Here is a 27,149-nt window from a genome sequence, read left to right on the forward strand (position 1 = left end):
CTCATTTCTTTTAATTCGTTTTTCTTTTATCCTCTCTGATTCATTTATTTCTACCATTCTATCTTCTAATTCACTAATCCTATCTTCTGCCTCTGTTATTCTACTATTTGTTGCCTCCAGAGTGTTTTTAATTTCACTTATTGCATTATTCATTATATATTGACTCTTTTTTATTTCTTCTAGGTCCTTGTTAAACCTTTCTTGCATCTTGTCAATCTTTGTCTCCAGGCTATTTATCTGTGATTCCATTTTAATTTCAAGATTTTGGATCAATTTCACTATCATTATTCGGAATTCTTTATCAGGTAGATTCCCTATCTCTTCCTCTTTGGTTTGGTTTGGTGGGCATTTATCCTGTTCCTTTATCTGCTGGGCATTCCTCTGTCTCTTCATCTTGTTTAAATTGCTGAGTTTGGGGTGTCCTTTCTGTATTCTGGCAGTTTGTGGAGTTCTCTTTATTGTGGCATTTCCTTACTCTGTGTGGATTTGTACAGGTGGCTTGTCAAGGTTTCCTGGTTAGGGAAGCTTGTGTTGCTGTTCTGGTGGGTGGAGCTGTATTTCTTCTCTCTGGAGTGCAATGAAATGTCCAGTAATAAGTTATGAGATGTCTATGGTTTTGAGGTGACTTTGGGCAGCCTGTATCTTGAAGCTCAGGGCTGTGTTCCTTTGTTGCTGGAGAATTTGCTTGGTATGTCTTGCCCTGGAACTTGTTGGCCCTCATGTGGTGCTTGGTTTCAGTGTCGGTATGGAGGTGCTTGATGAGCTCCTGTCAATTAATGTTCCTTGGAGTCAGGAGTTCCCTGGAGTCAGGGTTTGGACTTAAGCCTCCTGCTTCCAGTTATTGGTCTTATTTTTACAGTAGTTTCAAAACTTCTCCTTCTATACAGCACCATTGATAAAACATCTACGTTAAAGATGAAAAGTTTCTCTACCGTGAGGGTCACTCAGAGAGGTTCACAGCATTACATGGAGAAGAGAAGAGGGAGGAGGGAGTTAGAGGTGACCCAAATGAGATGAGGTGGAATCAATAGTGGAGAGAGTGGGCTAGCCAGTAATCACTTCCTTATGTGCACTCCACAACTGGACCGCTCTGAGATGTTCATGGAGTTATACAGAGAAGAGAAGAAGGAGGAAGGAGACAGAGTTGGCCAGAAGGATAAAAGGGGGGAATGAAAAGGAGGGAGATGGATCCAGCCAGTAATCAGTTCCACCTAAGTGTTCTCCACCGTCTGGAACACACAGAAATTCACAGAGTTGGGTAGAGTAGAGAGGGGTTAGGGAGGAGACACAGGTGACCCGGTGGAGAAAAAGGAGAGTCCAAAGGGAGAGAGAGCAGTCAAGCCAGTAATCTCGCTCCCTAGTGAAAAATGGGTAACAAATACATAAAAGCAAAAATTAAAAATCTAGAGTAGAGTTTGGAATTTCAAAAATACGATGTTAAAAAAAAGAAGAAGGAAAAGAAAGAAAAAATGAACAAAGAAAAACAAACAAGGTCGCAAAAATTATAAAGAAAATATAGGTACAAAATTGATAACTAATACCAAAAAGCAAAAGTTAAAAATCTAGAGTAGAGTTTGGAATTTCAGATATACAATGTTATATAAAAGAAGAAGAGAAAGAAACAGAGAGAGGAAAAAAAAAAGTCACAGAAATTATAAAAAAAAACTATAGGTACAAAATTGATAACATATACCAAAAAGCTAAAATTAAAAATCTAGAGCACAGTTGGAATTTCAAAAATACAATGTTAAAGAAAAGAAGAAAAAAAAACAAGGTCAAAAAATTATAAAAAATATATATATGAAGTTTGCTGAAGAAGAAAAAAATAGGGTCTTTTTTTTTTTTTTGCAAAGTAATAGGTTATAAAAGTGAAAATTAAAGGAACAATAGAGGACTTAGAATTTTTTTAAAAAATTAAAAAAAAAAAGAAAGAAAGAATGATCGTAAAAATAGTAAAAATATATCTAGGACTTTCTCTGGTTTTGTTGTGAGTATTGTGGGTTCAGTTCATTTTTGGCTAGTTCCTTGGTCCGACTTATATTTCTCAAGATCTATAGGCCCCTTCCTATGTAGTCCGTAGTAACCACAGGGTTTTAATCTATGGCCTGTAGCTTCCAAGGTGTTTCCCTCTCTTACACCTTCTTCTTTTTGCTGGTCTCTTCAGTGTCTGGTTTCCGCCCTGACACAAAGGGGACGGTGGAGGACACTTTTTTTTTTTTTTTTAGGGTCACTTGTTCAGTCGCGCTGTGGAGAGGGAGGGAGGGATGCTGCAAACAAATAACACTGGCGTGCGCTCGCAGTGCCTCAGCCACACTGGGTCTGCCCCCGCTCACGGCGCATGTAGCCTCCCTGCCCACACTGCTCGGGCTCTAGGTTGTTCTGCCAGGAACCATCCGAGGCCGGCCCTGGGCTGCCTGCACCTCCCAGGTCCAAGCCGCTCAGGTTCAGGCACTCGGGTAGTCCTCAGAGGCGCAGACTCGGTTGGGCCTGCGTTTTGTGCTCTTCCCAGGTCTGAGCAGCTCAGATGATGAGGTGTTTGGCGAGCACCATTGCTGTGACTTATCGCCTCCCTGCCACTCGGTTATCTGGGTGTAAAACCGGCGCACCTTCTCAGGCAGATGTTGACCCTCCAGACCCCCAAGAAGTTTTAGTTAGCAAAGAAGCCTGCTTACAGTTTTATAGATAGTGTCTCTCTGGGGCTGCGATTGCCCCCTTCCGGCTCTGGCTGCCTGTCACCGGAGGGGGAAGGTCTGCAGCCAGCTATCTCTGTTCAGTCCTTTGTTCCATGCGCGGGCCTGGCGGTGTCTTAGGTTAGGGCTGGCTTTTCGCGTGGTAGATATCCCACAGTCTGGTTTGCTAGCCCAAATTATTTCGCCTCAGATAGCGCTCAGGGTAATCAGGCCAGGTTCTTACTCTAAGCGATGCAGCCCGTGCCGTGCCTCCCTGCCCAGCCCCGCTTGCTAATGGCGTGTGCAGGTGTCTGCGCTGCTTCTCCGCTGGGGGAGTTACCATAGGGCTCACAATCTGTGAGTTTTAATTGTTTATTTATTTTTTCTCCCTGTTATGTTGCCCTCTGTGCTTCCAAAGCTCGGCACAGATTCGGCAGTGAGAAGGTTTCCTGGTGTTTGGAAACTTCTCTCTTTTTAAGACTCCCTTCCCGGGATGGAACTCCGTCCCTCCCTCTTTTGTCTCTTTTTTTGTCTTTTATATTTTTTCCTACCTCCTTTCGAAGACTTGGGTTGCTTTTCTGGGTTCTTGATGTCCTCTGCCGGCATTCAGAAGTTGTTTTGTGGAATTTACTCAATGTTTAAATGCTCTTTTGATGAATTTGTGGGGGAGAAAGTGTTCTCCCCATCCTACTCCTCCGCCATCTTGGCTCCTCCAATCTGGCTTTTCATATTTTCTGATTGCTTAAAGGATAAGGCACAGACACTTTAGAAAGCTGACTCTAAACTCTCATTGAACAGTTTAGTCATATCTCCTCTCTGTTCCCTCCAAAAGCAATAATTTGGATGATTTTTTTCTATTTCCCATCACACCATGCCTTCCTATGCTTTAGAGGCTTCCTAGGTATTCGTTATCCATGTGTTTCTCCAGAGGCCCTACTCTAGTTGTTGCCACATTGTGAATCCTTCAAGACTCCAGTCTTTCCCCTCAACCCCAAAGGCATACACTTTAGAAGTAAATAAAAGTAATCACTCTGCCACTAATGTCCCACCTTTTTTGCACACACTTCAAAGGAAAGAAAATTGGAGTTCTTTTTATGTCTGTTTCTTATTCCAAAATGAGACCATTCATATAGTCTTCATGGTTAGCTGCAGGGTGATTGCAAATGTTCAGAAAGGTTTATATTCTATAGTTTTTTAATTCCCACAAACACTTTATTGAGCAGGGAGAGGAAAACGTAAGAATAAGACTATTGCATTTGTGATTCCAACTGCCCCATGTTAAGATCTAGGAATATTAGCAACTGGAAATGCATAAGTAAAGTCTTTTTGTAATGCTGAATTCTGTCCTTGCCCAATATTCTAGAAAGCTAATTATTTGCTGCAGCATGTGAATGTTAATTGTATGATCCAGTAAGGTTTACCACACTTATTTTTAAGTGAAAAAATGCAAAGTAGAAACTATCTAAATTTAGCAGTCCTTTGGGTACTTTACATTTGTTGAATATTACAAAAGTAAATACTTATCTCTTTTTAATACTAATATGATTTTGTGCATCAAGCAACTTGAAGATTTTTCCCTCATGCAAGGTTCATCAGCTGTTTTATCAACTCTGTAGGCTGCAGGCACCTTAGTAAAGTTGAGTTGGGATAAATGAAAGATTCTTGTCAAATTGGTAATCATGTAGGTATTCAGAGTGAAAGGGAGATCCTATTTTAATTTAATTTCAGTGCTTCAAGATATTTTTTCTTATGGGCTGTATTACCAGTCTCTGTTTACATATCCATCTTTTAAGAAATCATAGCTACTCTTAATAAATTTCAAATCAAGCTTCCCTATACCTAGGTGATATGTATTACTTCTTTCTGCAAGGGCCTCTTTAATAATACAATATCTTGCTTATTATGACATAGTCAAATGCTAAATGATTTATAGACAAATAATGACATATAGTAATCCCAAAGGGCATTTATATATTCTCTTGACTTTGACCAACTTTTAGTGTCCTAAGTGATTCTGATTGTACTTGAGGACAAATTAATACCTTATTTTTAAAAATAATTTCACATTTCATGGAAAGTTTCAGGTTAATTATTGGGGATTAAATAAAAATATTATTTATTTATACTATATAATCCATGAAGCTAAGGACCTGCCCCACCCAAAGCTCCTTTCTAAAGGAAAATTATCAAAGACAGTATCTTGCTGTCAGAAAAGTATGTGTGCTAGATATCTTGATCACAATTCATTGGAATAGATTTTGTATCCTGAGCAAAAAAGTGACCACCTACAGACTAAAGAAAGAGATACAGCAGGCTATCAGGGAGTCTGGTGTCAAAGGCAATAAGGTACTCTATATTTGGTGCTGGCTAACTATCATTTAGCACTCTTAATTGTAAGAAACAGAAACTGATTCTGGTCTCAGAAGTGAAAAGGAAATTTATTGAAAGTATACAAGATGTCTAAGAGAACCAGAGAAGGCAGGAAAGTCAGGCTTAGAAGAGGGGCAGAAACCAATGGATCCAGAAAATGGGCAGCAAGGATTTTCCCCATAATGCAGCCTCCACCAGTGCTGATATCTGCCACCGGTGCCTTTGTTGGGTACTGTCAGGAGATGCTGCACCACACACTACACAAAGAAACATCAGCCAGTTTTCTGATTATGAGATTGGAAATTTGGGCTGGAACAGAACAGCAGTTGGCCATGCCTAAAACCATATTATTGTTTCTTGGTTGACAGAGAACAGGGACAGAAAAATTATCTCTTCAGTGGGTTCCATATTGGTGATACTTTCTGTGTCCCACCAAAACTTCATGCGATGAGGATTTAACAATATAAATGGGAAGGGTGCGAAGTAGGAGGGATGGCCAAAAAACCAAAAGAATTATTCTGCTTGTATCTGAGAATCTTCTGTGTGGGTTTGGTTTTGAAATATATAGATTCTGTGGCAGGTCATAGCAAAATTGAATTGGAGAACCAAAAAGGCAATATAGGAAAAAATAGAAAGGGAGTAGAAGTAGAAATGGAAAAATAGATACTGAAAAGTACGAGCAAATTCATTAATACCACAGAATTTCTAATCCTAAAAACCATAGACACCAAACTCTTAAAGGAAAACAAGAGAGTAAGAGCTGCTCTTTGTCACTGATTTCACCAAAGTGTCACCAGAGCTGCTGTGTGTCCTACAGACATGAAAGACATCCCAGACCCCAGAGGCCTGGCTCTTCCTTTGCCAAAAATATTTTCCTTCCCTTCTTACTTCCCCATATATACTTGTAAGAAGCCTCCATAATGGGGTGGGAGGGGGTAGGCTCACTATGGTTCCTTTCCTTTACACTTGAAAGACTTTAAAACAGAGAATCTTCTTTTTACACACATAAGTTCATACATACACCCACGTGCATGCACACACACACAGCCCTTGTGATGTATGCTCTTATAAGCCATGAGTATAAACAGATAAATTTATAAAAATTAAATGCATTCAGATTGCTCAAAATTTGGGAGAAAACCTAAAATCCATGAATTTCCTATCAAGAGTTTGTGAAAAATCACACTTCCTACAGGTCACGTTCTATATGTTTCACATCCCATATTTTTACACAAAAACTTTTCAATAAAGTCACCCTTCTTTTAGTTATCTCAAAATCTTTTTCAGCTTACAGAGTGAAATCAGTCTACTGAACTGGCAAGACAAAGACCTAGCTAGATACCTCTTCCTAGCTCTCATAGCAGCAGTAGGAAGAAATCCCTTAAGGAACTGTACCAACTTGTTATGGATGCATTCCCTTAGCTGAAACCATTCATTGCCAAGGGATTGCAGTTTTCTCTGCTATATTATTTAAAATTCCCTCAGCAATAATTCCTTCTTGCTTGGATTTCATAAAGTTCCCAGAACAGAAGCATGACTTCCCTAGACTCCCTTCAGCCTAAATGTATTAGCATTATGGGTGCTCCAGGGCAGAAGGCGGTTTTACACTAGCCTCCTCCCTGTGTCGGTTAATCATTCACACCAATACGGGGTTATACAGATACTGAGGTTTTGTGCTTCTGGTTGTTTTTAACTCTAGCATTCAGAAAAGTGGACTAAGTGAATAGACCAACAGATGTATAAAATATCAATTGTTACACTGTTTACACTAATGTTTTGCATTAAGAAAACAAATGTCAAGCTGCCTGAAGTCTGCAAAGAATAAAAACTCCTTGTTATACACTTAAATACTCACTTGCCCTTACCTAAAATGAATCCACACACAGTAGTGAAGTGACTGCTGGCATTTCATTACCCACTGAAGCCTTTTGAGTGTGTTCTGAACAGTGATTGGGAAGCCTGCTGAGTTTCAGTTTGGCTCAGCTGGCCCACAGTTTTGAACCCCTACTGGTGGTATCAGCAAAACATGTGCATAGCCTATTTTTCCATAGAGTAAGATTTTTCAGGTTACTCTGAGTAACCTCATTAACAAACTATGGACAACACTTTTTTTGCATGATGGACAATACTAACCTTTGAATTCACAAATAAATGACACCCCACATATAAGGAAAGATCAAGGTCTTTGCAGGGCCTCAGCATAAATAATGCTGAAAAGAATAAGCCATTTTCACAAATGTTTTAATATAGAGGATTTTGAAGCATCTCTATTTCTATGAACTATGGCCAGAATATGGTTCTCAACATGCATTTGTTTGCCTATGAAGATAGACATGGGGCCTGTGTCATTCTTGATTTGGGTGGGGAGAGGGATGATAAAAACTTAAACAAAGGAAGTAGTGATGGAAATACCCAGCATAGGCAAAGGAAAATCATTGTGAAGCAGAAGGGAATGACTGGCTGTAACTGACCGACAGGTCACGGGTCAAGTATGGATGCAAACAGGGCAACTGCAGGTCAATTCAGGCAAGACTCAAGGAGATCTTATTCAGAAAGAAGTGGGCAAAGGATAAAGTCCAGAAATGCAAGAGTTCAGGCAAGCAGACTGGATATGAAAGCAAAAGCGGACTTTAGGATAGAATATTAGAGACCCAATGCACCTATAGGAAGTTTACAAAGGTCTCTTCATGACATTATTAATTGCCATTACTTTCTTTTATCAACAAGAGACATGGCAGGGAGGTAAGGACTAGCATATATTCCGATTCCCCTGGCTGCACTCCCCTGATGGGTAGACTTGGCCTTTCAGACACAAAAGTACCATCTACTTTATCCATAGACTTCCTCACAGTCATTTCCAGTGTCCCACATCACAGCAATGACTCTTCCAGCAGGTTCTGAATCAAAGATGAAGTAGCTATCTACACTCTCCAATGACGACTCTGAACTGTCTGAATGGAGGACTCCCAACCATTGTCTGCTACTATTCCCTTAAAACAGTCTTTTTCAGGAGAAAATTAGTCCTGGTTCTTGGTATTGGGCCTTTTCTTACTCAGGAGTATATATATTGTCCATTGTTGAGTAAAGTGGCTTGATTTTTTTCCAGGAGCTTCCAGGAAAGCTGAGGTTGAGATTTGTTGGGATTCCATTTAGTTTGCCTGAGTTTCTCTCAGTTAGACACACTGGGGTCATTTGGGTGAGTTTCCTTTTCTTCTTTAACTTGCTTAGAATTTACCCTAATCCTATCACAGAGAGAATTTAAATCCAAGTAAGGAATTGAAGCCTCTGGGAATCAGGCAGATACCTGTGGCGGATTCATTTTGATATTTGGCAAAACTAATACAATTATGTAAAGTTTAAAAATAAAATAAAATTAAAAAAAATAAATAAATAAAAGTGCAAAAGAGTTCTTGAGGAGTAACACCTGTGGAAAAAATAGGCAGGACTCAGGATTGAAGAAGGGGAGCAGTCAGACCCTGAAACAGATATGAGAAGAGTCTTCACCAGTCCAACAGAGAACTGTAGGGCAGAGATGGCCGACTAGAGGAATCCTGCATTGGATGGAATGGCTGGGTCCTTATACCAAGATTTTGCTGTCCATTGCCTGAGTCCTCCACAAGAGGACCCTGACCTCAGTTTATAAGCTGAAGGTAACTTGGAAAGGTGAGCAGTTGGCTCACCACACTGCTGCAACTGAACATAAGTCTTTTCCTGAAGGAATGTCTGGGTGGTGCCTGACTCAGTCTATCAGAGTTGCCAGCTTCTGCGTGCCTTCACAAGAACATTTCAGAACCCAGTTAAGTCACCTTGTGTATCTATTCATCTGTTCTTGCGAAAGATTAGACAATTTTTCAACAGTTCAAAAAGTTGATCCACTTACAGAATCTGAGTTCAGCTTGTATTTTTGTTTGTTTTGGTATAATTTGGGGTTTCTAGAATAGAGGCGCAAGGTACTTGTATAATAAGAGAGCAATAGTGCTATAAGGAAGAGTTTCCACAAGAGATTCATCGGCTAGCATAGCACTGTGAGCAGGAGATGTCCATTGACCTGACTAGTGGTCAGATACATCTTCTCCAGCTTTATTGCCTTGGTCAGTAGAAGCAATGGATTTATAGTTGGATTAAGATAGGATCAAGATAAATCAAAGAAGTCTGAATCTGCTTCCATAGGAGCAAATTATGGAGGAGAAAATTTGAACAGTGTTCAGAGCTGACCTCCACCATGAACAATTGCCATTTGGAACAATGAAGTGAGCTGGTAGACCAGAAGGTCCTCAGATGAGATTAAAAATAATGACTCAAAGAACACTTATTTCTAAAGAATTATGTATTAATAGTCCATGGCAATTTTCATCCATCTGTTAAAAGTTTAAGGTTCTGAAACTAAGTGTGTGGGAATGGGGGAATATGACACTAGAGACATCAGAGGAATCATATGCTAGAGAAATGCTGTATGAATGGAAGAAAAAATAGCATTAAGCCCTAGTCACAGGGAATGGTATTTAAAGTAATACAAGTTCCCTTTAACTGACAAAACTATGTGTAGACTTCCCCAGCAAACCCCAGAGACCACTAACTGGGTCTTGAGGCAAGGTTAGGGGTACACACTCTGGAAAACCTTCAATATCCTAAAGATTCAGACAGAAAGGGCCATGGGCAGCCTGGGACCTCAGGGAGATTTTGGTGCATTGCGGGGCCCAGGAGGGCACTGCTGTCTTGAAAGCAGTTCACTACCTGGTAGAGGACAACAAAAGACTGCTTCCAAATTCCACTGGCTTGTGGGACAAGAGCTACGGGTAGCTCCAGCTTATTTTGGCTCCTTTGAAGGGAAGGGGCAATTGTTTTCTTTCTCACTGTGGAAAACTGGTCCACATTTAGGAACTCTTCATTCTTTTGTTCAACACAGTATTTATTATCTTTAGTATCTCAGACTTCATATAAAGTGATCAGGATAAAGGAGTACAATATATCCCGTAACAGACTGATAGTCTAGTAGAGATGAAACAAACAAACAAAAAAAGATTATAAAACACTGTAATAAATGAAGTAATAAAGACATATTTTGGGAGTATTTAAAAAGGAGTCATTATTTAGTAATCCATCCTGTGTTGAGGTAGGAGGGAAAGGGTTATTATCCAAGGGACAAGAGATAAAGGACATTCCAGGCAGAAGCAGAGAAAGGCCCAAAGCTAGACTCAGAATGGAGAAGGCTATGTGTGCCTGGGGAGGAGAGAACACACAAGCAGTTAGTTCTGTGCTTTCTTCAACTTAAGGCACAGGGGACATGAAGGAAGAAAAGTATACGTATAAAATATTTTATACGTATATACATGACATGTATGTACACTTATTGTATGTTCATATTACATGTTTGTTATATCCTCCCATCAATTATGAAGTGTTTTATTTTGTTTTCAAGAATGGAGATAGTGTATTATACATTTTTAACACCATTGTCTAACGTAATTCATAGTGCCTGAAATAGTTATTAGGTTACCTTGGACCAATAATTTTATACTCCCAATTTTCTTCTAAGTAAGTATAAATGAGAAAGTCAATGTTAATTTATGCAATGTGAGCTCTATCAATTCAAGAGTATTTAAGTGCCTACCCTGTGCCAAACGCTGTGCTACGTGCTCTGAAGTGTTCTGAAATGAGAGCATATCAGGATCTCCTTTTTCGTACTTAACATCCATTGCATGTATGCTCAGTCATGTCTGACTGTTTGGAACTCTATGGACTGTGGCGTGCCAGACTTCTCTGTCCATGGAATTTTCCAGGCAAGAATGAATACTGGAGTGGGTTGCTATTTCCTCCTCCAGGGGTTCTTCTCGACCCAAAGATTGAACTCCTGTTTCCTGTGTCTCCTGCACTGCAGGTGGATTCTTTACCACTTTAGCCATACATTTTTGTGTGTGTATGTGGACTGTACTTCCTAGGAGACTCTGCCTTCCTCATCTGACTCATCTTTGTCTCCAGCAGAGGCCAATTGGAGTGCCTTGTGGTCAGTAAATATTTGTTAAAATGATAGAACCCATATTGCCTAGAATGACCCTGGCTTTAATTTTCTATTTATGTTTAGAAAGTGAAAGTGAAATTGTGAAGTCGTGTCCGACTCTTTGCGACCGCATGGGCTGTAGCATACTAAGCTCCTCCATCCATGGGATTTTCCAGGCAAGAGTACTGGAGTGGCTTGTTGTTTTCTTTTCCAGGGGATCATCCCAACCCAGGGATCAAACTTGGGTCTTTTGCACTGCAGACAGATGCTTTACCATCTGAGCCACCAGGGAAACCCTATTTATGTTTAAACACCCTTGAAATTATCTTGGGCTTCCTTGGTGGCTCAGTTGGTAAAGAATCTGCTTGCAATGTGGGAGACCTGAGTTCGATCCCTGGGTTAGGAAGATCCCCTGAAGAAGAAAATGGCTACCCATTCCAATATTCTGGCCTGAAGAATTCTGTGGATTGTATAGTTCATTAATATTTTAAATGAAATTTGCAGTGGTATAATTTACTTAAAACAGAAAAAAACACATTCAAATCAAAACACTGATACATGTTGACAAATGTCTATACTCATGTAAGTACCATCACAATCAAGATACAGAGCACTTTTTAATTTACAAAATTTACAAAATTTCCTTACACCTTTTCCCATTTAATCTGTCTCCCATCCCCAAACCTCAGTCACAGTAACTAATTCTGTGCTTTCTATCAGCATAGTTTTCCTTTGTGGAATTTCATACAAATGTAATCATATAGCAAATACTCCTGGTGGCTCAGACAGTAAAGAATCTGCAATGCAGGAGATGGGGTTTGATCCTGCAATGCAGGAGATGAGGTTTGATCCCTGGCTCAGGAAGACCCCCTGGAGAAAGGAATGACAACCCACTCCAGGATTCTGGCCTAGAGAATTCCTTGGACAGAGGAGCCTGGCAGGCTCCATGGGGTTGCAAAGAATTGAACACAACTGAGCGACTATCACTTTCACTTTTTACTGAGAATAATGTTTTCTTAATTCTGTCCAAGCTGTTGCATGATTTCTTAGTTGTTTTTTTTTTTAATTTCTGACTAGTATTCCATTGTGTAGACATGCCAGTTCATTCTACTAATGGATATTTGAGTTGTTTTCAATTTGGAGATATGTTGAAAAAGTTGCTATGAACTTTTGTGTGCAAGACTTTGTGTACATATATGTTTTCATGTATCTTGAATATATCTCAGAATGGAATTGCTTTTTAGATTGGTAAGTGTATATTTACCTTTACAGGAAAGTACCAAGTGATTTTCCAAAGTGACTGTGCCATCATTAGAACTCTTATGTCAGGAAAACTGGTACAAGAAGGACATATGCTAAAATACAAGTTAACTTAAAACATCTGCATTCCTATGTTAGCTGGAGTAGTTAACTCTACCTGTCTTGCTTTATTAACATAGAAGGATAAACACATCACTTCTGCCTGTTATTCTGAACCTGCATCTAGTCTTACAGGTATAAATGAAGTAGAAGCCTTTTATAGTTCTCGTTTACAATTGATGGCTGCATTTTACTTTAGGGGGCAATTTTGCTAAAGAAGATGATGGTTTAGGACATGATAATGGGAAAGAAAATTAAAAAGGTGAAATAGGTACTGAGATTGATCTTCTGGGCCCCAGTTCTCTCTGTCAGAAAAGTGGACATAATGAAAATGCTAGCATGTCATGTGAATTAAGACTTAGGAGTTCCTTAGTGGAAAACATTTCATAACTGGTAAAATTTTTCAGTGGATTCATTGAAATGCCACCTTCTAAGAAAGCCATTTTGAAAAGAATTGTACAGAGTGAAAATTACCAGGGAAATTGGAGAAAAATGTTTCTTAAAGTCAAAAATTTCACTTGTAATTTAGCTTATCAAGAAATTCTCACAGTCTCATTCTCTAGTGCTTATTCCTTTGTACCAGGGCATGAAATCAATGAGATTTGATGTCCTAGGTAATTGGTGGAAATACCTGTCGTACAATGGAGAGGTCATTTAAGGGTCCTCAAAAGCAACAGGGTGTATCATTTGTAGAGCCTCCTTCATGTGTAACTAGAGACATACTAGTTACTGGAATTAAAAATTATTATCTTGTGGCCCAGATAGAAAATTAAGCTTTTAAAAACAGCCAGTTTGGGACAATGGAGATTTCTGCAACAGTTTTCTCAGAACTACATTTTTTTTGCTTTTTGCTATTATCATTGTTGTTTCATACTTCATAGGAAGCTATTCCAGAGTGTATTAATTACAGACAGACATAGGTCTGCTCCTCATTAAAATTGTCACAGAGGTTACATTTAGCTCTCGTTTGCTTTTATCCTCTTCTTAGCATCTCACAAGCTTAATCTGGTGCTTTTATGTCACATAGTACCCTCAAGACCGCCAGGTGCTTTCCTGGGCTGTCATTCATCTTTAAGGGTTTCATTGCTTTCCTGCTTGTGATAAGACACACCTCCATCACAGGACAACCCATTCTGCTGCCTCACGATTTTCTTTGGTGATCACATAAATGGCAAAGGGGTTAATAGATATTAAAGTAGCACACACACATACAAGCAGTTGCTGGGGGAGAGATTACAAATCACAATCAGGGATGGGCATTGTGCATATCTGTAGGAAAAGCCAATAAAAACTTGGTGATACAGGTGAACCTTCTGTGGACTAGACACTTTAAAAGATTTGTTCAGTTTAGTTGCTCAGTTGTTTCCGACTCTTTGTGACCCCATGGACTGCAGACATCAGGCTTCCCTGTCCATCTCCAACTTCCAGAGCTTGCTCAAACGCATGTCCATTGAGTTGGTGATGCTATCCAACCATCTCATCCTCTGTTGTCCCCTTCTCCTCCTGCCTTCAATCTTGCCCAACATCAGGGTCTTTTCCAATGAGTCAGTTCTTCATATCAGGTGGCCAAAGTATTGGAGTTTCAGCTTCAGCATCAGTCCTTCCAATGAATATTCAGGACTGATTTCCTTTAGGACTGACAGGTTGGATCTCCTTGCAGTCCAAGGGACTCAAGAGTCTTCTCCAACACCGCAGTTCAAAAGCATCAATTCTGCAGCACTCAGCTTTCTTTATAGTCCAACTCTCACATCCATCTATACATGACTACTGGAAAAACCATAGCTTTGACTAGATGGACCTTTGTTGGCAAAGTAATGTCTCTGCTTTTTCATATGCTGTCTAGGTCGGTCATAGCTTTTCTTCCAAGGAGCAAGGGTCTTTTAATTTCACGGCTGCAGTCCCCATTTGCAGTGATTTCAGAGTCCAAGAAAATAAAGTTTGCTACTCTTTCCATTGCTTGCCCATCTATTTGCCATGAAGTGATGGGACTGGAAGCCATAATCTTCATTTTTTGAATGCTGAGATTTAAGCCAGCTTTTTCACTTGTTAGGCTGCTCTTTTTCCACGATTATCAACCATTTTTCTTCAGAATCTTTCTTGATTTGTAAAAAAGTCTTCGTGAATTTCATCCTTTTAGACAGTCTCTGTCATAAAATGTATTTGTTTTTCTTAAACCCAGACATAATCTATAAATTTATGTATATATAAAGAAATCAATTGAAAATCTATGAAATTATCATTTATTCTTCTTCCATTGACACAACAGAATTTTTTGAGTGCCTACAGTGTTATATGCTTAGAATTGGAAAAGAAGTCCAAAATTGTCTTCTTTTATTGACTTTTTGTTGGTGTGGATAATGTTAAAGTCTTGATTTGTCTGAGAGACTATAGTACCTTTGTATATTTCTTATCCTAAAGAATTTTCAGAGGGGAGAATTATAAATTGTCTAAAGTTTATTCATCTCAATAAGATTCAGAATATTGGGAATACGTGTACACCCGTGGCGGATGCATGTTGATGTATGGCAAAGCCGATACAATATTGTAAAGTAAAAAAAAATAAATAAATAAAAAATAAAAAGGATATTGGCCTGTGAGGAAGGTCATCACCACCTGATGCTATCTGTAGCAAATGAGAAGATGCAGAGCACTATTCATTGCTTTTAAATCTTAATCATTCATAGCAAAAGTGTGAGGATTTTAGAAGTATGTGAATAGTTTCCCCAAAGTATACAGATTCATTGTTTTGTATTTATTAGCCTCACCACATTTTTAGTAGTATTAGAATATTCCCCATTATGCCTGTCAAACAAAACTTTGCAATTTACAGAGCAGTCATTAAGTTTTATAATAATGTTGGCTAGAAGTTGTTTTTAAAATTCTGACAATCAAATTATGTTTCAGCTTTGTATGAGGATTAGTAAACAGCTAGCTCAACTGTGTATAGAAACAGGTAACATATGTCTTACTCACTATATACTTAAGGTTAACAGCATAAACCTTACCAATAGAAATATGGTGGTTTAGTTGCTAAGTCATGTCCAACCCTTGCTACCCCATGAACTGTAGCCTGCCAGGCTCCTCTGTCCATGGAGTTCTCCAGGCAAGAGTACTGGAATGGATTCCCATTTCCTTCTCCAGGGGATCTTTCCGACCCAGGAATTCTTTCCAGGATTCTTCCAGACCCAGGATTCAGGAGTCTTCCCGACCCAAGAGTTGAACCTGGGTCTCCTTCACTGAAGGCAAATTCTTTACCGACTGAGCTATGAGGGAAGCCCTGTTAGAAGTATGCTGCTGCTGCTAAGTCGCTTCAGTCATGTCTGACTCTGTGCGACCCCGTGCACGGCAGCCCACCAGGCTCCGCCGTCCCTGGGATTCTCCAGGCAAGAACACCGGAGTGGGTTGCCATTTCCTTCTCCAATGCATGAAAGTGAAAAGTGAAAGTGAAGTTGCTCAGTCGTGTCCAGACTCCCAGTGACCCCATGGACTGCAGCCTACCAGGCTCCTCCATCCATGGGATTTTCCAGGCAAAAGTACTGGAGTTGGGTGCCATTGCCTTCTCCATATTAGAAGTATAGTGGCAGATAATTCAAGTAAATAAAGGTAGCCAATGGACCATAGTTAAAAAAAAGAAAAAAAACTGAAAAATTTTGAACAAATTTCAAATTGAAATTAATAAAAGGCATTCATTCAAAGTATTCAACTAGTGAGAATCAACAAAGAAGAAAGTGTAACAAATGTTCCAAGTAAACTATACAGGCATGGTGGTCAATAGTATTGAAAGCTACTTAGAAACATATATCAGATTATCAGTGTCTACTGTATCTGAACCAGACAATATGTTAAATTTGTTTCACTAATTCTTATCAGGCTACCTGCCATGTATTATGCAATTTAAAGATTCGATGATCTTTAAATTATTGGTAAATTCTGCCTTAAAGAGAGCTTTCACAAAGGACATGCAATTTGTATCATCTAGAGTTACTGTCATTTCTAGGCTAAGTCCCATGGAAATTCATAACTTAAAAATGAAAGTCACAAAGATGCAACTGCCTTCATAATGCCAATGCAGTGGTTATAAATATTTCATGAACATTGCATGGGCAGGGGCAGATCTCCATTTTCATGAGTTAGAATTTGTATGGTTAAGTCTCTAGATTTTACTATTCATAATGCACAGTATGCCCTGTAGAGCATTCTATATAGTGCTTTTTTAATATTTATGTTTAATGAAGAAATTACTGTTCTGAAAAGAGAACAAGCCAAGTCAAAGATTTCTTGTTAAAATTATTAGTTTGTTGAATAGAGACAATAACAATCTACAGAAATTACCTCATTGCAATGTCTTAGCACATACGTAACTTTTAGAGTAATACAAGATGACTGATCAAGATACATTAAACCTAAGTGAAAAGGTTCTTTTCTAAAGGTTAAAACATTAGAAATCTAGTCTTAAAAGAATTTGAAAGGTTAAAATGCAAAGAGCAACTTTCTTACATATAAAAATATTAATTACAAATGAAATACTTGCCTCATGTTCCATGGAGTAAATATATGTCTGTATTTTTCTGGGTGGATCTTTAATTTAAAAAAAAAAATAAAGCATTTTAACTTCCTAGGAAAATATTACCAAGTTCAATAATGAATTGCTATTGCATATTTTAATGTAATTTATCAAAGCACATTATCATTACCTGTCAGAATAAATTTTGCACTAAAAGTAATGAAAAAAGGACTATTGTATGTGTTAAAATCAAAGAACATTACTACTGCTAAGTTATTTTCAATGGAAAGGAAGGTGATTGCCCTCTAAATGATACTTGTCCCATGAGAAACTAGAAGCCTGAAAAATTACAAGAAACAGGCTCAGGAAAATGTCTATGCCTTGCTTTTAAAAATGAGCGTTTGATATTTTGTTTCATTTTTGTCATTTTGATCAATTCTTTCAAGTAGATGAATGTTGAAAAGTACTGCAAAGATCTTAGTAACATTTACAGAAGTAAGCTAAAGTTACTGATCAGCTCGTGTATAACCTAAGGCTGAATTATCCCATATTAGCATATACTATATATCATAATTAGATCGACTAGGAAGTCACATATTTTCTTTTGAATATACTTCAACAAGACTAAGTCTTTTAATAATGAAAACAATAAGCTTCCGATTTCATATCATTCATCTGGGAGTCAGCTCTTCAAATATTTTTATAGGCTTAAACCAATGAGGTCATTAGAAATTCTGTGATGTTTCTCAAACTTACCTCCCCAGAAGTCTATGCTTTATTTCTAATATTATTTAACTGCAAGTGGGAAACACTTTCCATTTGGTTCTTTGCAATTTTATTTTCCAAAGGCTCCCTTGAGGAATTTAACCTTTATGTGATGAATTTGCAGTTCACTTGAAGTGTGTTAACCTTCGTTCCCTAATGAGCCTAGGTGTAATACTGAGGAAGAATTTGAGAAATTTATCATGTAGCTCATTGTCAGGTTGGATTTGTCTTGCACATCTCCAGCTTTGCTGTTGTTCCAGTACACATTTTGATCACAATTCTTTAATTATTTTCTATATTTAACTGACCTATTTGAACAGGATCCAGAGCTGGTGCGGAACATCTGTCGCTGGGTTAGGCAAGCTGTTCGGATTCCTTTTTTTGCCAAGTTGACCCCAAATGTCACTGATATTGTAAGCATAGCCAGAGCTGCAAAGGAAGGTAAGAACCCAACTCACGTCAGTTGCCTCCTTATGTATTCTGGGCCTAAATTTCGTAGCCATAATAAAATGTATCTCATCTACCACTTTATGTGTACATCTCTGTTTAAACTTTAAGGAAGTTATTAAATTGAGCACTTGATCTCACAAATGTAATAGATCCATACCTATACTCAACCTAGTGGGTGGACTTCAAACTTTGGCCCAGGATCAGTTTTCCTAATAAGTACCTGCTTTACACACAAAGAATTAGAAAACAAAGCCACAGTCACAGCAGACCACTGCAAAATAAATGACCTCATAATGTAACAGTCCAGCAACAGCACTTGAACTTTTAATGAAATTTTTTTATAAGATAGCTGCTTCCACGGGTGAAATTGCTTATGATCTCCCTTTGTATTTGATGGAAGCTAGTACATTGCCTTAAACATATGCTCAATAAATATCTTGATTACATCAATTGTACAATCAGTGCAGGGTTTTACAAATCATATATGCTTGCATGCTATCCAATGGAAATTGCATCCTGATTTGTAAAGATATTGTAAATTACCTGGAAAATAACACTGAGTACAAAACACAACTCTGTATAATAATTGGAAAAATAAAGTGGTGATAATTAAAAATTCTTATGTCTAGCATGTTAAGCATAATTATGGGAATGAAATTCGTGGATACATTTGAGGAGAGGAAAAGCTGTCAAGAGAAAGTAGTGTGTGCATTTTCCTGGATTGTGTAGGTTTGAATGGGTTTTAACCATTGTTCCTTTAAGAGCTGCAGATGAACGCTGTGTTTTTCGTAGGTGGGGCAGATGGTGTTACGGCCACCAACACTGTCTCAGGTCTCATGGGATTAAAAGCTGATGGCACACCCTGGCCAGCAGTGGGCCTTGGGAAGCGGACTACATACGGCGGAGTGTCCGGTAGGTGTTACCCTCTCCTTGCATTTCTGCTTCCTTGAGGATTGGTAAAAACTCAAGAGATCATGTTACCAGCAAGAATGCTGTGTCTTTTTTGATTCCAAATTTTTATAACTCACTGCTTGTCAAAATTCCTAATAGTTATGACAAATGGAACAGATCCATCAAGTGACTGATGGCACAAGAAGAGAGAATACCAAGATAGGGCTTCACACACATTCTATTCTCTTGTGGTCTGTGCATTACTCAGGATTTCTCATTGTCACAGTTGTCTCATTACTAATTAGTAAAAGCTAATACGAAGGCCTTATAAGAAGAATATAAGCACAGTGATTTTAATACCTTTTTTCCATAGTCTGGGTTCGTTTCCACTCTTCCTAGAAGTTTGAAATCTTCATTCTTCAAAAATCTTACTTTCACAACTGTGAAATAAACCATTAAAACATTCCATTTATAGCTTCAGCTGACAAGATACTTGCAGACCTCATACCTTCGCGCACATTTTCTCATCATAAAACACTTGCATTTGAAACAGAAAGAGAAGTTTTAATCCCCAAGTCCCGTTCAGTGTCTTTGCTCGGTGCAGTCTGTTGCTGTGACAACATGAACTTGGTCATGCAAAGGCGGTGCTGTGAGGTTCTTGACTGTACTGGTATGGGGATTAGTCTCCTTGGTGATAGAGACAGTGGTAAATATACATAACATAGCAGTGTCCCACTGTTCAAGAAAAGCATTGCTGAATCAGACCAAAATGTGCTTTTGGAAGAGGCTGCATAGACACAAATAAAGCTCTCTCCATGCTGAGGTATTATGTTTTGAGAGCGTGAAGTGTGGCTATAAGCCATGCTTTTTTTTTTTTTTTTTTTTAAGAGTATATTCTGCTTTTAATTGAATGCCATTCCCACAATGTCAGAAAGAGGAAGGCTGACGAGGAGCACCTGTTCGGGGTCCAGACAGAACTCCCTTTTAACAGGAGCTATCAAACAGGGCCTTAAATATTATTGTAATGCAGAATAAGGTGGAGCGAGTTAGCCTGTGTCTCAGAAAGAGAGTTGCGAGATTCCAGAGTTGGGCCATAACGTGCCCTGTGTTTTCTGTCAGCCCATTTCAATTTTTCCAGCCTGCCATGTTGACAGCAAGAGAATAAAGGAGGTCACAGAGGGTACTGAACATTAAAAATTAATAAAAGAACTACTGCAGTAGTATTTTATATAAGTAACACCATTCACGTTTTCTCATTTGAGCTGCAGTTTCTGAATATTCTCCCACAGTATAACTCAGTCTAACAAAATGATGGAATTACAGCATTGGAAAAAGTCTTTTGTGTTGCAGTCTTTTAAGCATACATACACTAGGAATTATAGTGGTACCTGCAAACAAGTTCAGCTATACCTCACGGCCTGTTAACATTTCCATAAAAATCTCTTTCTAAGATTTATAAATTCATGTATAAATATTCACTTGGGCTATAAACTCAGCCAAGCCTGTGTGGAACTTCAATTTTAAATAACAAAGTGTCCCTAATATTTTTAAGGTTTTGTACCTCATTTCTAATAGGGTCTATATTCAGTCCTTTAACATTAAACAATTTGTTTTGAAAATAGACTCTCTCCATATTGACGGAATTAATAGTTTTTTCTCCTTTAAGGCAATGTTTGCTTTAATTTAAAGGTATTATAATCTGAAAAACAGTTTAAACTGGCAATGATAATATATTTTAGGATAGAAGTCAGTTCTATGACAAAGTACCTTCAGAATGAGTTATAGCGAAACCTAGCCTAGCAAAATGTGTTAAATAATAATGGCTTCAAAGTTTAGGAATGATGAAAATATCAAAATGGCTAAATACCATTCCTAGTTTTATCAATTACTCTGTTTCGGTATAGAAAACCATACAAAATATGCCGGGTATTTTTACAAAATTAAAAAAAAAAAATTCCCACAGCTCATTTCCAGTGCTAATACTTACTCAAGTCTTGTCTCAGAACACTGGAATATCTACTTTTAGAAAAATTGCTGGAATCATAGGGGTTTTTTTTGTTGTTGTTGTTGTTGTTTTGTTTTGTTTTGTTTTTAAGGGAAAGCTGAAAAGAGTTCAGTTTTGGATAGCCACCTGAAATACGAAACATACTTTTTATTGCCGGGAAAGGATATTTTTCTCTTTCAATACCTTCTAGCTCTTGATCAGTTTTTGTTTTGTGTTTTTGTTTTTCCTCAGAATAAGATTCCTGTTATTTGAAATGGGGGTTTTGGTTTTGTTTCAGCAGGGAAATGCTGAGGAACTTGGAGTAGTGTACATGCTATAGAGCAATATTCACATTTCAGTAATGTCCTTCCTTTAAGACACATTAGCTGATGGGGGCTAGCTTCAGAAATAGAACCTCAGCTAAGGAATGTCAGTTTCATTATTTTAAATATGATTAGTCTGGATTCTAGAGTATTCTAAAGCAATGTTTCTCAAACTTTGGTTCCCAGCTTATGAGTGAGTGTATTATGGAATCAAGCTTAATGAACTGTAATCATTTTTTTTTTTAATGAAATTGGATAGGAAAAATGTTCAAATGCTTTGCTCATGGGTGGGCTAAGCAGTGGTTAAACATCTTTTTTAGTTATCCATGTAATGCATACATAGGTATATTTCAGTACCAGGTCATGATATAAAATGACTTTTTTTACTGTGGTTAATTCAAAAATTTTGGAAAGTTGCTGTTTTAGAGGGAGGTTTTTTTGTTAAATAGAAATGTCATTTTGCCTATAGAAGTCATTAAGTGAGGTAACTTCTACCTGTTGAAGTTTAAAATTTATATCAAGAGGGAGAGTAAGTACTTCATCCCAAGGTGTCGTCCTCAGCTTTGTTATTTTAGAAATAACAGATGAATTTGCCAAGTCATCTGTAGGTAATTGGAGTAGGGAAGATCATCAAACATATGAACCAATTCATGGTAAGAATGATGTATAAACCTATATTTTACTTGTAGGAGAAATACCTGGTAAGATTCATGATAACAGTATGAGTCTATTAATGGTGATTTCATAATGAGAATAGTATCAAAAGAAATCTTGTTCAGTATTCATAAGGAATATTTTCATGAAACTAGGATGACTAATTAAGCTTTCCACCATACAAGTACTTCTGTCCAAATCACTGACTCTAAAGGATCAGTATTCTCTACCTTTCTTTGAACAGTAGAGACCTCATACCCTGTTGTTACCACCCAATTTTCTTTATTCTAGAATCCATCTTTAATCTAGAATAAATCCATTCTTTATTCTAGAAACACTTGTATCACTACAGAGTTGAGTAAATTACTGGATTTTCCTTTTTTCGAAGGGAGGGGAGAAAAATCTTTGTTTCTATTTGGTCAGAAGAAATACTAATCTCTTCAGGATTATTTATTAGCTCTGTCCTCAAGTTAATTATTCATTATTTTTCTTACTTTTAGTTAGTTTATTTTTTTAATTTAGTTTCAAACTTTGACCTTTTTCTTGATCTTATCCTCAAATAATAAAGATACTTAAGCCCACTCCTAATTCAGTGATTACTATCACCTATATAAATGGTACTACACGTCTGTGGTATGATGTTTTCACATGAAATCATCTCTGTGGATAAGACCACACTTTTAGAGATAGTTAAAAATGAGTCCTATATGGCATAACTAAAGTTATGTCTTTCTTGCAACTGACTTCAGGAAGATAACCTTTATTCATTTATAACTGCATCAGGAGAAACAGTAATCAAGGAAAGGGGTAAACTCATTTGAAGGACTCTTGTTATTGTTCCTTATTGTGTTCTAAAAGGTTCTTTTTATCAGTGGGGAATAGGCAAACCCCTTAGGTTTATTGTTATTCTGTTGCCCAGTACATGTTTCCTTTCTTTCACATGTAATCACATACACATACACATTCATACCCACATATAGGGAAAAGTTCTGAAAGTTATCTGCAGAAGGCTCGATAAAATTTACTTTCTACAGGCTGAAAAATTAACCTGTACTTTTATTTGCTTGCTAACTTTATTTGTCAAAAAAGGGAAATTCTTGTTCTCAATTTCAAATTTTAGATGTTTGAAATTATTGAATCTGTATCAAGTTACTCAGTTAAAACAGTAGAACACTATTATTATTCACTACTAATACTTTCAATCTTTATTCTGATTTCTGAATAATTCATCAAAGATGGCTTTCAAGATTTGATTTCTTTCCAGGAACCTAGATTTTTCTAGTCACATGAAGGATTACTACAGAGGTTAAATAATTTTGTATTTCTTAGCAAATGATAATGGTGTACTCCATAAATACTCTCACATTCTACAAATAAATGATGTGTGATTTGAAATCTTGCAGTGTGGGCTATTGGACACTGAAGGCTTATATTTACAAGCCTAACGTGTGTGTGTGTGTTGTAAAACCAACATGGCATAGGAATTACCAATAAAAGAAGGTGCAGGTTAGAAATGTGCCATCAACGTATAACTGTGCCAATGTAGTGCTAGAAACGAGTACAAAATGTATAGTTCAGCAAACTTGCTGGGATCAATGTAGTAGCTTAAAAAAGAATCTTAAGCATTGGCTCCACACTGCATATTTTATGTTTGTCTTTAAAATAGTTACTGAAAGATTGTTGGGACTGTGCAATAACCTAGCAGTATGCACTACTACCAGGCACTACAGAAATACACTCCAGTGTGACCTGCTCCAATCATAAACTTAAACTTATTTTGTTGTATTTATTAGTAACTATTGTGTAAAATGGGGAAGACAACAAAACTTACACTAGATTGGAAACTCCAAAGTTTCAGTTTCATTTTCTTTTGAATAACTATTTTTATACGTGCAAGCAACTGAAAATTTTGGTAAGATTTCTTGAAGTTCTTACACTATACGTTAGGATTATATCTTAAAATACAGTACTGGTATTTTTTTATAAGAAGTAGTTTTTAATGGGCTGGATTATTTTGTGTCAATCACATGATTACTGATGCATAAAATCCTTTCAGAAAAACACGCCTACTATGTCATAAAATCTCAGCTCTCTATTGTAACCATCTTTATCAATAAGAACTTAGCTTTTAATACTGAAATGTCTAAAATAGCCTGATAAAAATAATATTTAAATGAATAAAAAAGTAGCGATAAATCATACCAAAAAGAATAATTAAAAGAAGAACCTTTCACTTTATACTCATTTATTTCTTTTCTTTTTTTAGTATGTACCAACATAATGCAAAATAGTCTAGTCTGTTATTCACATATTTAAAAACATTCTTAGACTATCACAAGTTTGATCAAATTCTTAAAGCATTTGTTATAAAAAATATATGTAGTATATTTACAGGACAGTCAAAAGTAGGCATATCAAATAAAGATGCTGAATTATAATTTTCTTTATAAATTATCAACTTAGTCGAGAGAAGCTCACCATTAGAACTCTTCTCATTTAAATCATGCTTATTTGAATATATGTATGTACAGGTTGACAAAGAATCTCCTTTTGCATTATATTGCTTTTTCTGAAGCCAGAGTTTCTCACTGTTTGGCCGTCGTTGGTCTATGCAGGAGATCAGAGCCCTAATAATAGATTTTTGACAGTGAGCTCGCCTGCTACCTGCCCTACACAAATCCTCACTGTTCATGTTTGCTTCATGGCAACAAAGCAGACAGAAGGAAAATGCCAAGTGCTGAGTTTGAGGTACAGCCTTGGCTTGGCTTGACATTTCAGCAGAATAGCAGTTTATGAGATGCATAATTTTTCATCTGGGACTCAGCTGCCACATTCATAGACGCTTACAGCTCATGGACGGACTGGAGCTAGGGCAGAGGTTTAACGCATAGATCAAGGTCTACGTTATTTCCTTAGGTATTGTAAAATAACTGCAGAGAAATGATAAAAATGAATACTGTTTAAGAGCCAACAAATTCTTGGGCATCTGGATATTATATATGTTTTCTTTGTTCAAAATTAGGAAAATAATATCTGTTACCAGATCCTAAGAAAATATTTGATAGACTTTGTAAACTAAAGGACCCTGACAAGCATTTTAAGAAAACTTACCTTTGCAGTGGTGGTAATGAATTATTAAATTTCTTTCCTCTGTGTGTGTTTTCATAATGATTTCAAGCTTGAAATTAATAAAAATGTTCTATTATGAAAGTAAAACTAGAGAGTATTGTGTCACTGTTTGAGCTTGAATTTAAATATTCACAGATTCATGCATATCTACTGTACTAAAAAATCGGTGTAGGTACACGTCAGCGACTATTTAATTTAGAGCTACACATCTCTGTAAGCTTCAGAAACAGTTCACCATGTCACAGTCTCATACAGAACAATGGTACAGTACATTGGATTAATTAAAGAAGCCTTGCAGAGAACTGAGTTCTCAGTATGTCAAGATTTCAGTTTTACGTTAAATATTTTCTAAAGGCCAGACCCTTAAATCTCAGGGGCTGTACCAAGCAGTGAGCTGTGAATTTAACCATAGGCTAACTGCTAATGATAAGGAAAAGAGTCCTAGTTGAGGCAGCTGTAATACAGTCATTGGATTAGGCTATCAATCACCCGGCTCCCTAAGGAAAAGTGGAAGACCAAACAGTGAAAAGGGAAATTAGGAAAGGAGGGCATGACTAGAATGAGATTCTTCGCCATCTTTATCCACACGTTGGCTGAAATCCGTAAGCATTGGTCTGAACTCTCCAGTAAACTCTGACTATACAGCTAATGCATTTATTCCTTTCATCTAGAGGACTATCAAAATGGTTCTCAGTAAAAGATCTTGAAAGCCTCTAGAAGCAAATACCTGATCACATAGTAGAAAATATATAGATTAACTCTTAATTGTTGGACTTAAGATTTGTATGTGTGATTCTTTTATGTACCAGGACTCATGTATGGCGATAAAGGAAATATTTCTATTTAGCTTCTAAACTGTAGCTAATTCTTACTTATGGAGTCGGGTTGGTGAGGTAAGACTCCAGGAGATCAGTGCTTCTCAAACTTCAATGTGTGCCAGCACCTGGAGGACATATTAGAATACAGATTACTGGAGGCTTCCTCTTGAATTTCTGATACATGAATCCTGAGCTAGAGAATATGCATTGAACAGTAGATGACATACAGTTAGTGTCACTGAGCATTTGGTTTGAATAACTTATTTCTAAAATAACCTAAAAGTCTTTAATCCATGATAAAATTAGAGACTCATGGTATCCTATAAATAAATGCAGAATCTCTACCCACAGTTAAGTATCTGAAACAAATTGTAGTTAATAGGGTCAAAAATAATTCCTAGAAAACGTGTGGAACACAGTATTTGAGGTTTCACTATACGAAAAATATCACCCCATTCCAGATTAAATGTTGAATGCAAACCACTGTTTATGCAAAGAGAATCCATTCTGAGTGCCACTAAAGACCATTTATGGATATTAGTAATCCTTTCAAGAGGAAACAGGTGTCAGAGGCAGACAAGGGTAAAATTAAGCTCACGATTGTGAAATACTATGTTTTCCTTTTAGACTTTGTATAGATACTAACATACTGAATAATAACAGTTTTCTCCCAGGACAGGCTCTTAAATATCAATGAACCTAGTTATTTTCTCAGACTCTTAAAATATAGAAGACAACAGTATTGGTAGCCTCCTGTTCTCTCTTCACTTAGTTCTTTCCTGCCGTCCCCATACAATGGTATCCTGGTATCAGTGAAAGGGAGGGGGCACCAATGCTGTGGAGATAATCTGTTCCAGTGCACAGGATCTCTGCTGTTCTCAGGATTACACTGTGCGCTGAGTCTCCCAGTCATGTTTATAGCCTGTTTGCCATAATGCTTATCAACCTTGGAAGCTACCTGCAATCTTCTTAGGTGAAGGAGTGTCCTGGTGTGCAACCCAGACAATTGTGTATCATGTGAATACCTGATAAGTTCCCAGAGGTCTTTAAGTATAGGGCATGGTGAACTCCTTGATGAGGCCTAGGTAGTATCTGATGCATTAAAGGTGCAGACTGCCAGGATGACACAGGAGTGATGGTATGGAAAGAGTTAAGGCTGAAATAGAGGAGGCAAAGGAATCTGGTCTGGTGGCTTAATTTCCTTTGCTGTGCTTTTACCAAAAGTCCAGCAGTTT

General features: G+C 37.5%; 1 protein-coding gene across 1 annotated transcript in view; it reads left to right on the top strand.

Moving 5' to 3' along the window:
- DPYD (dihydropyrimidine dehydrogenase) overlaps window positions 1-27,149 on the top strand; it is a 945,375-nt gene that overhangs the window by 674,942 nt on the left and 243,284 nt on the right. The window contains exons 17-18 of the mRNA XM_025289449.3: window positions 17,986-18,106; window positions 18,908-19,027. Of these exons, the coding sequence (XP_025145234.1) occupies window positions 17,986-18,106; window positions 18,908-19,027 (241 nt within the window). The remainder of the gene's footprint in view (window positions 1-17,985; window positions 18,107-18,907; window positions 19,028-27,149) is intronic.

Source organism: Bubalus bubalis, chromosome 6, assembly GCF_019923935.1.
Source record: "Bubalus bubalis isolate 160015118507 breed Murrah chromosome 6, NDDB_SH_1, whole genome shotgun sequence".
Lineage (NCBI taxonomy): Eukaryota > Metazoa > Chordata > Mammalia > Artiodactyla > Bovidae > Bubalus > Bubalus bubalis.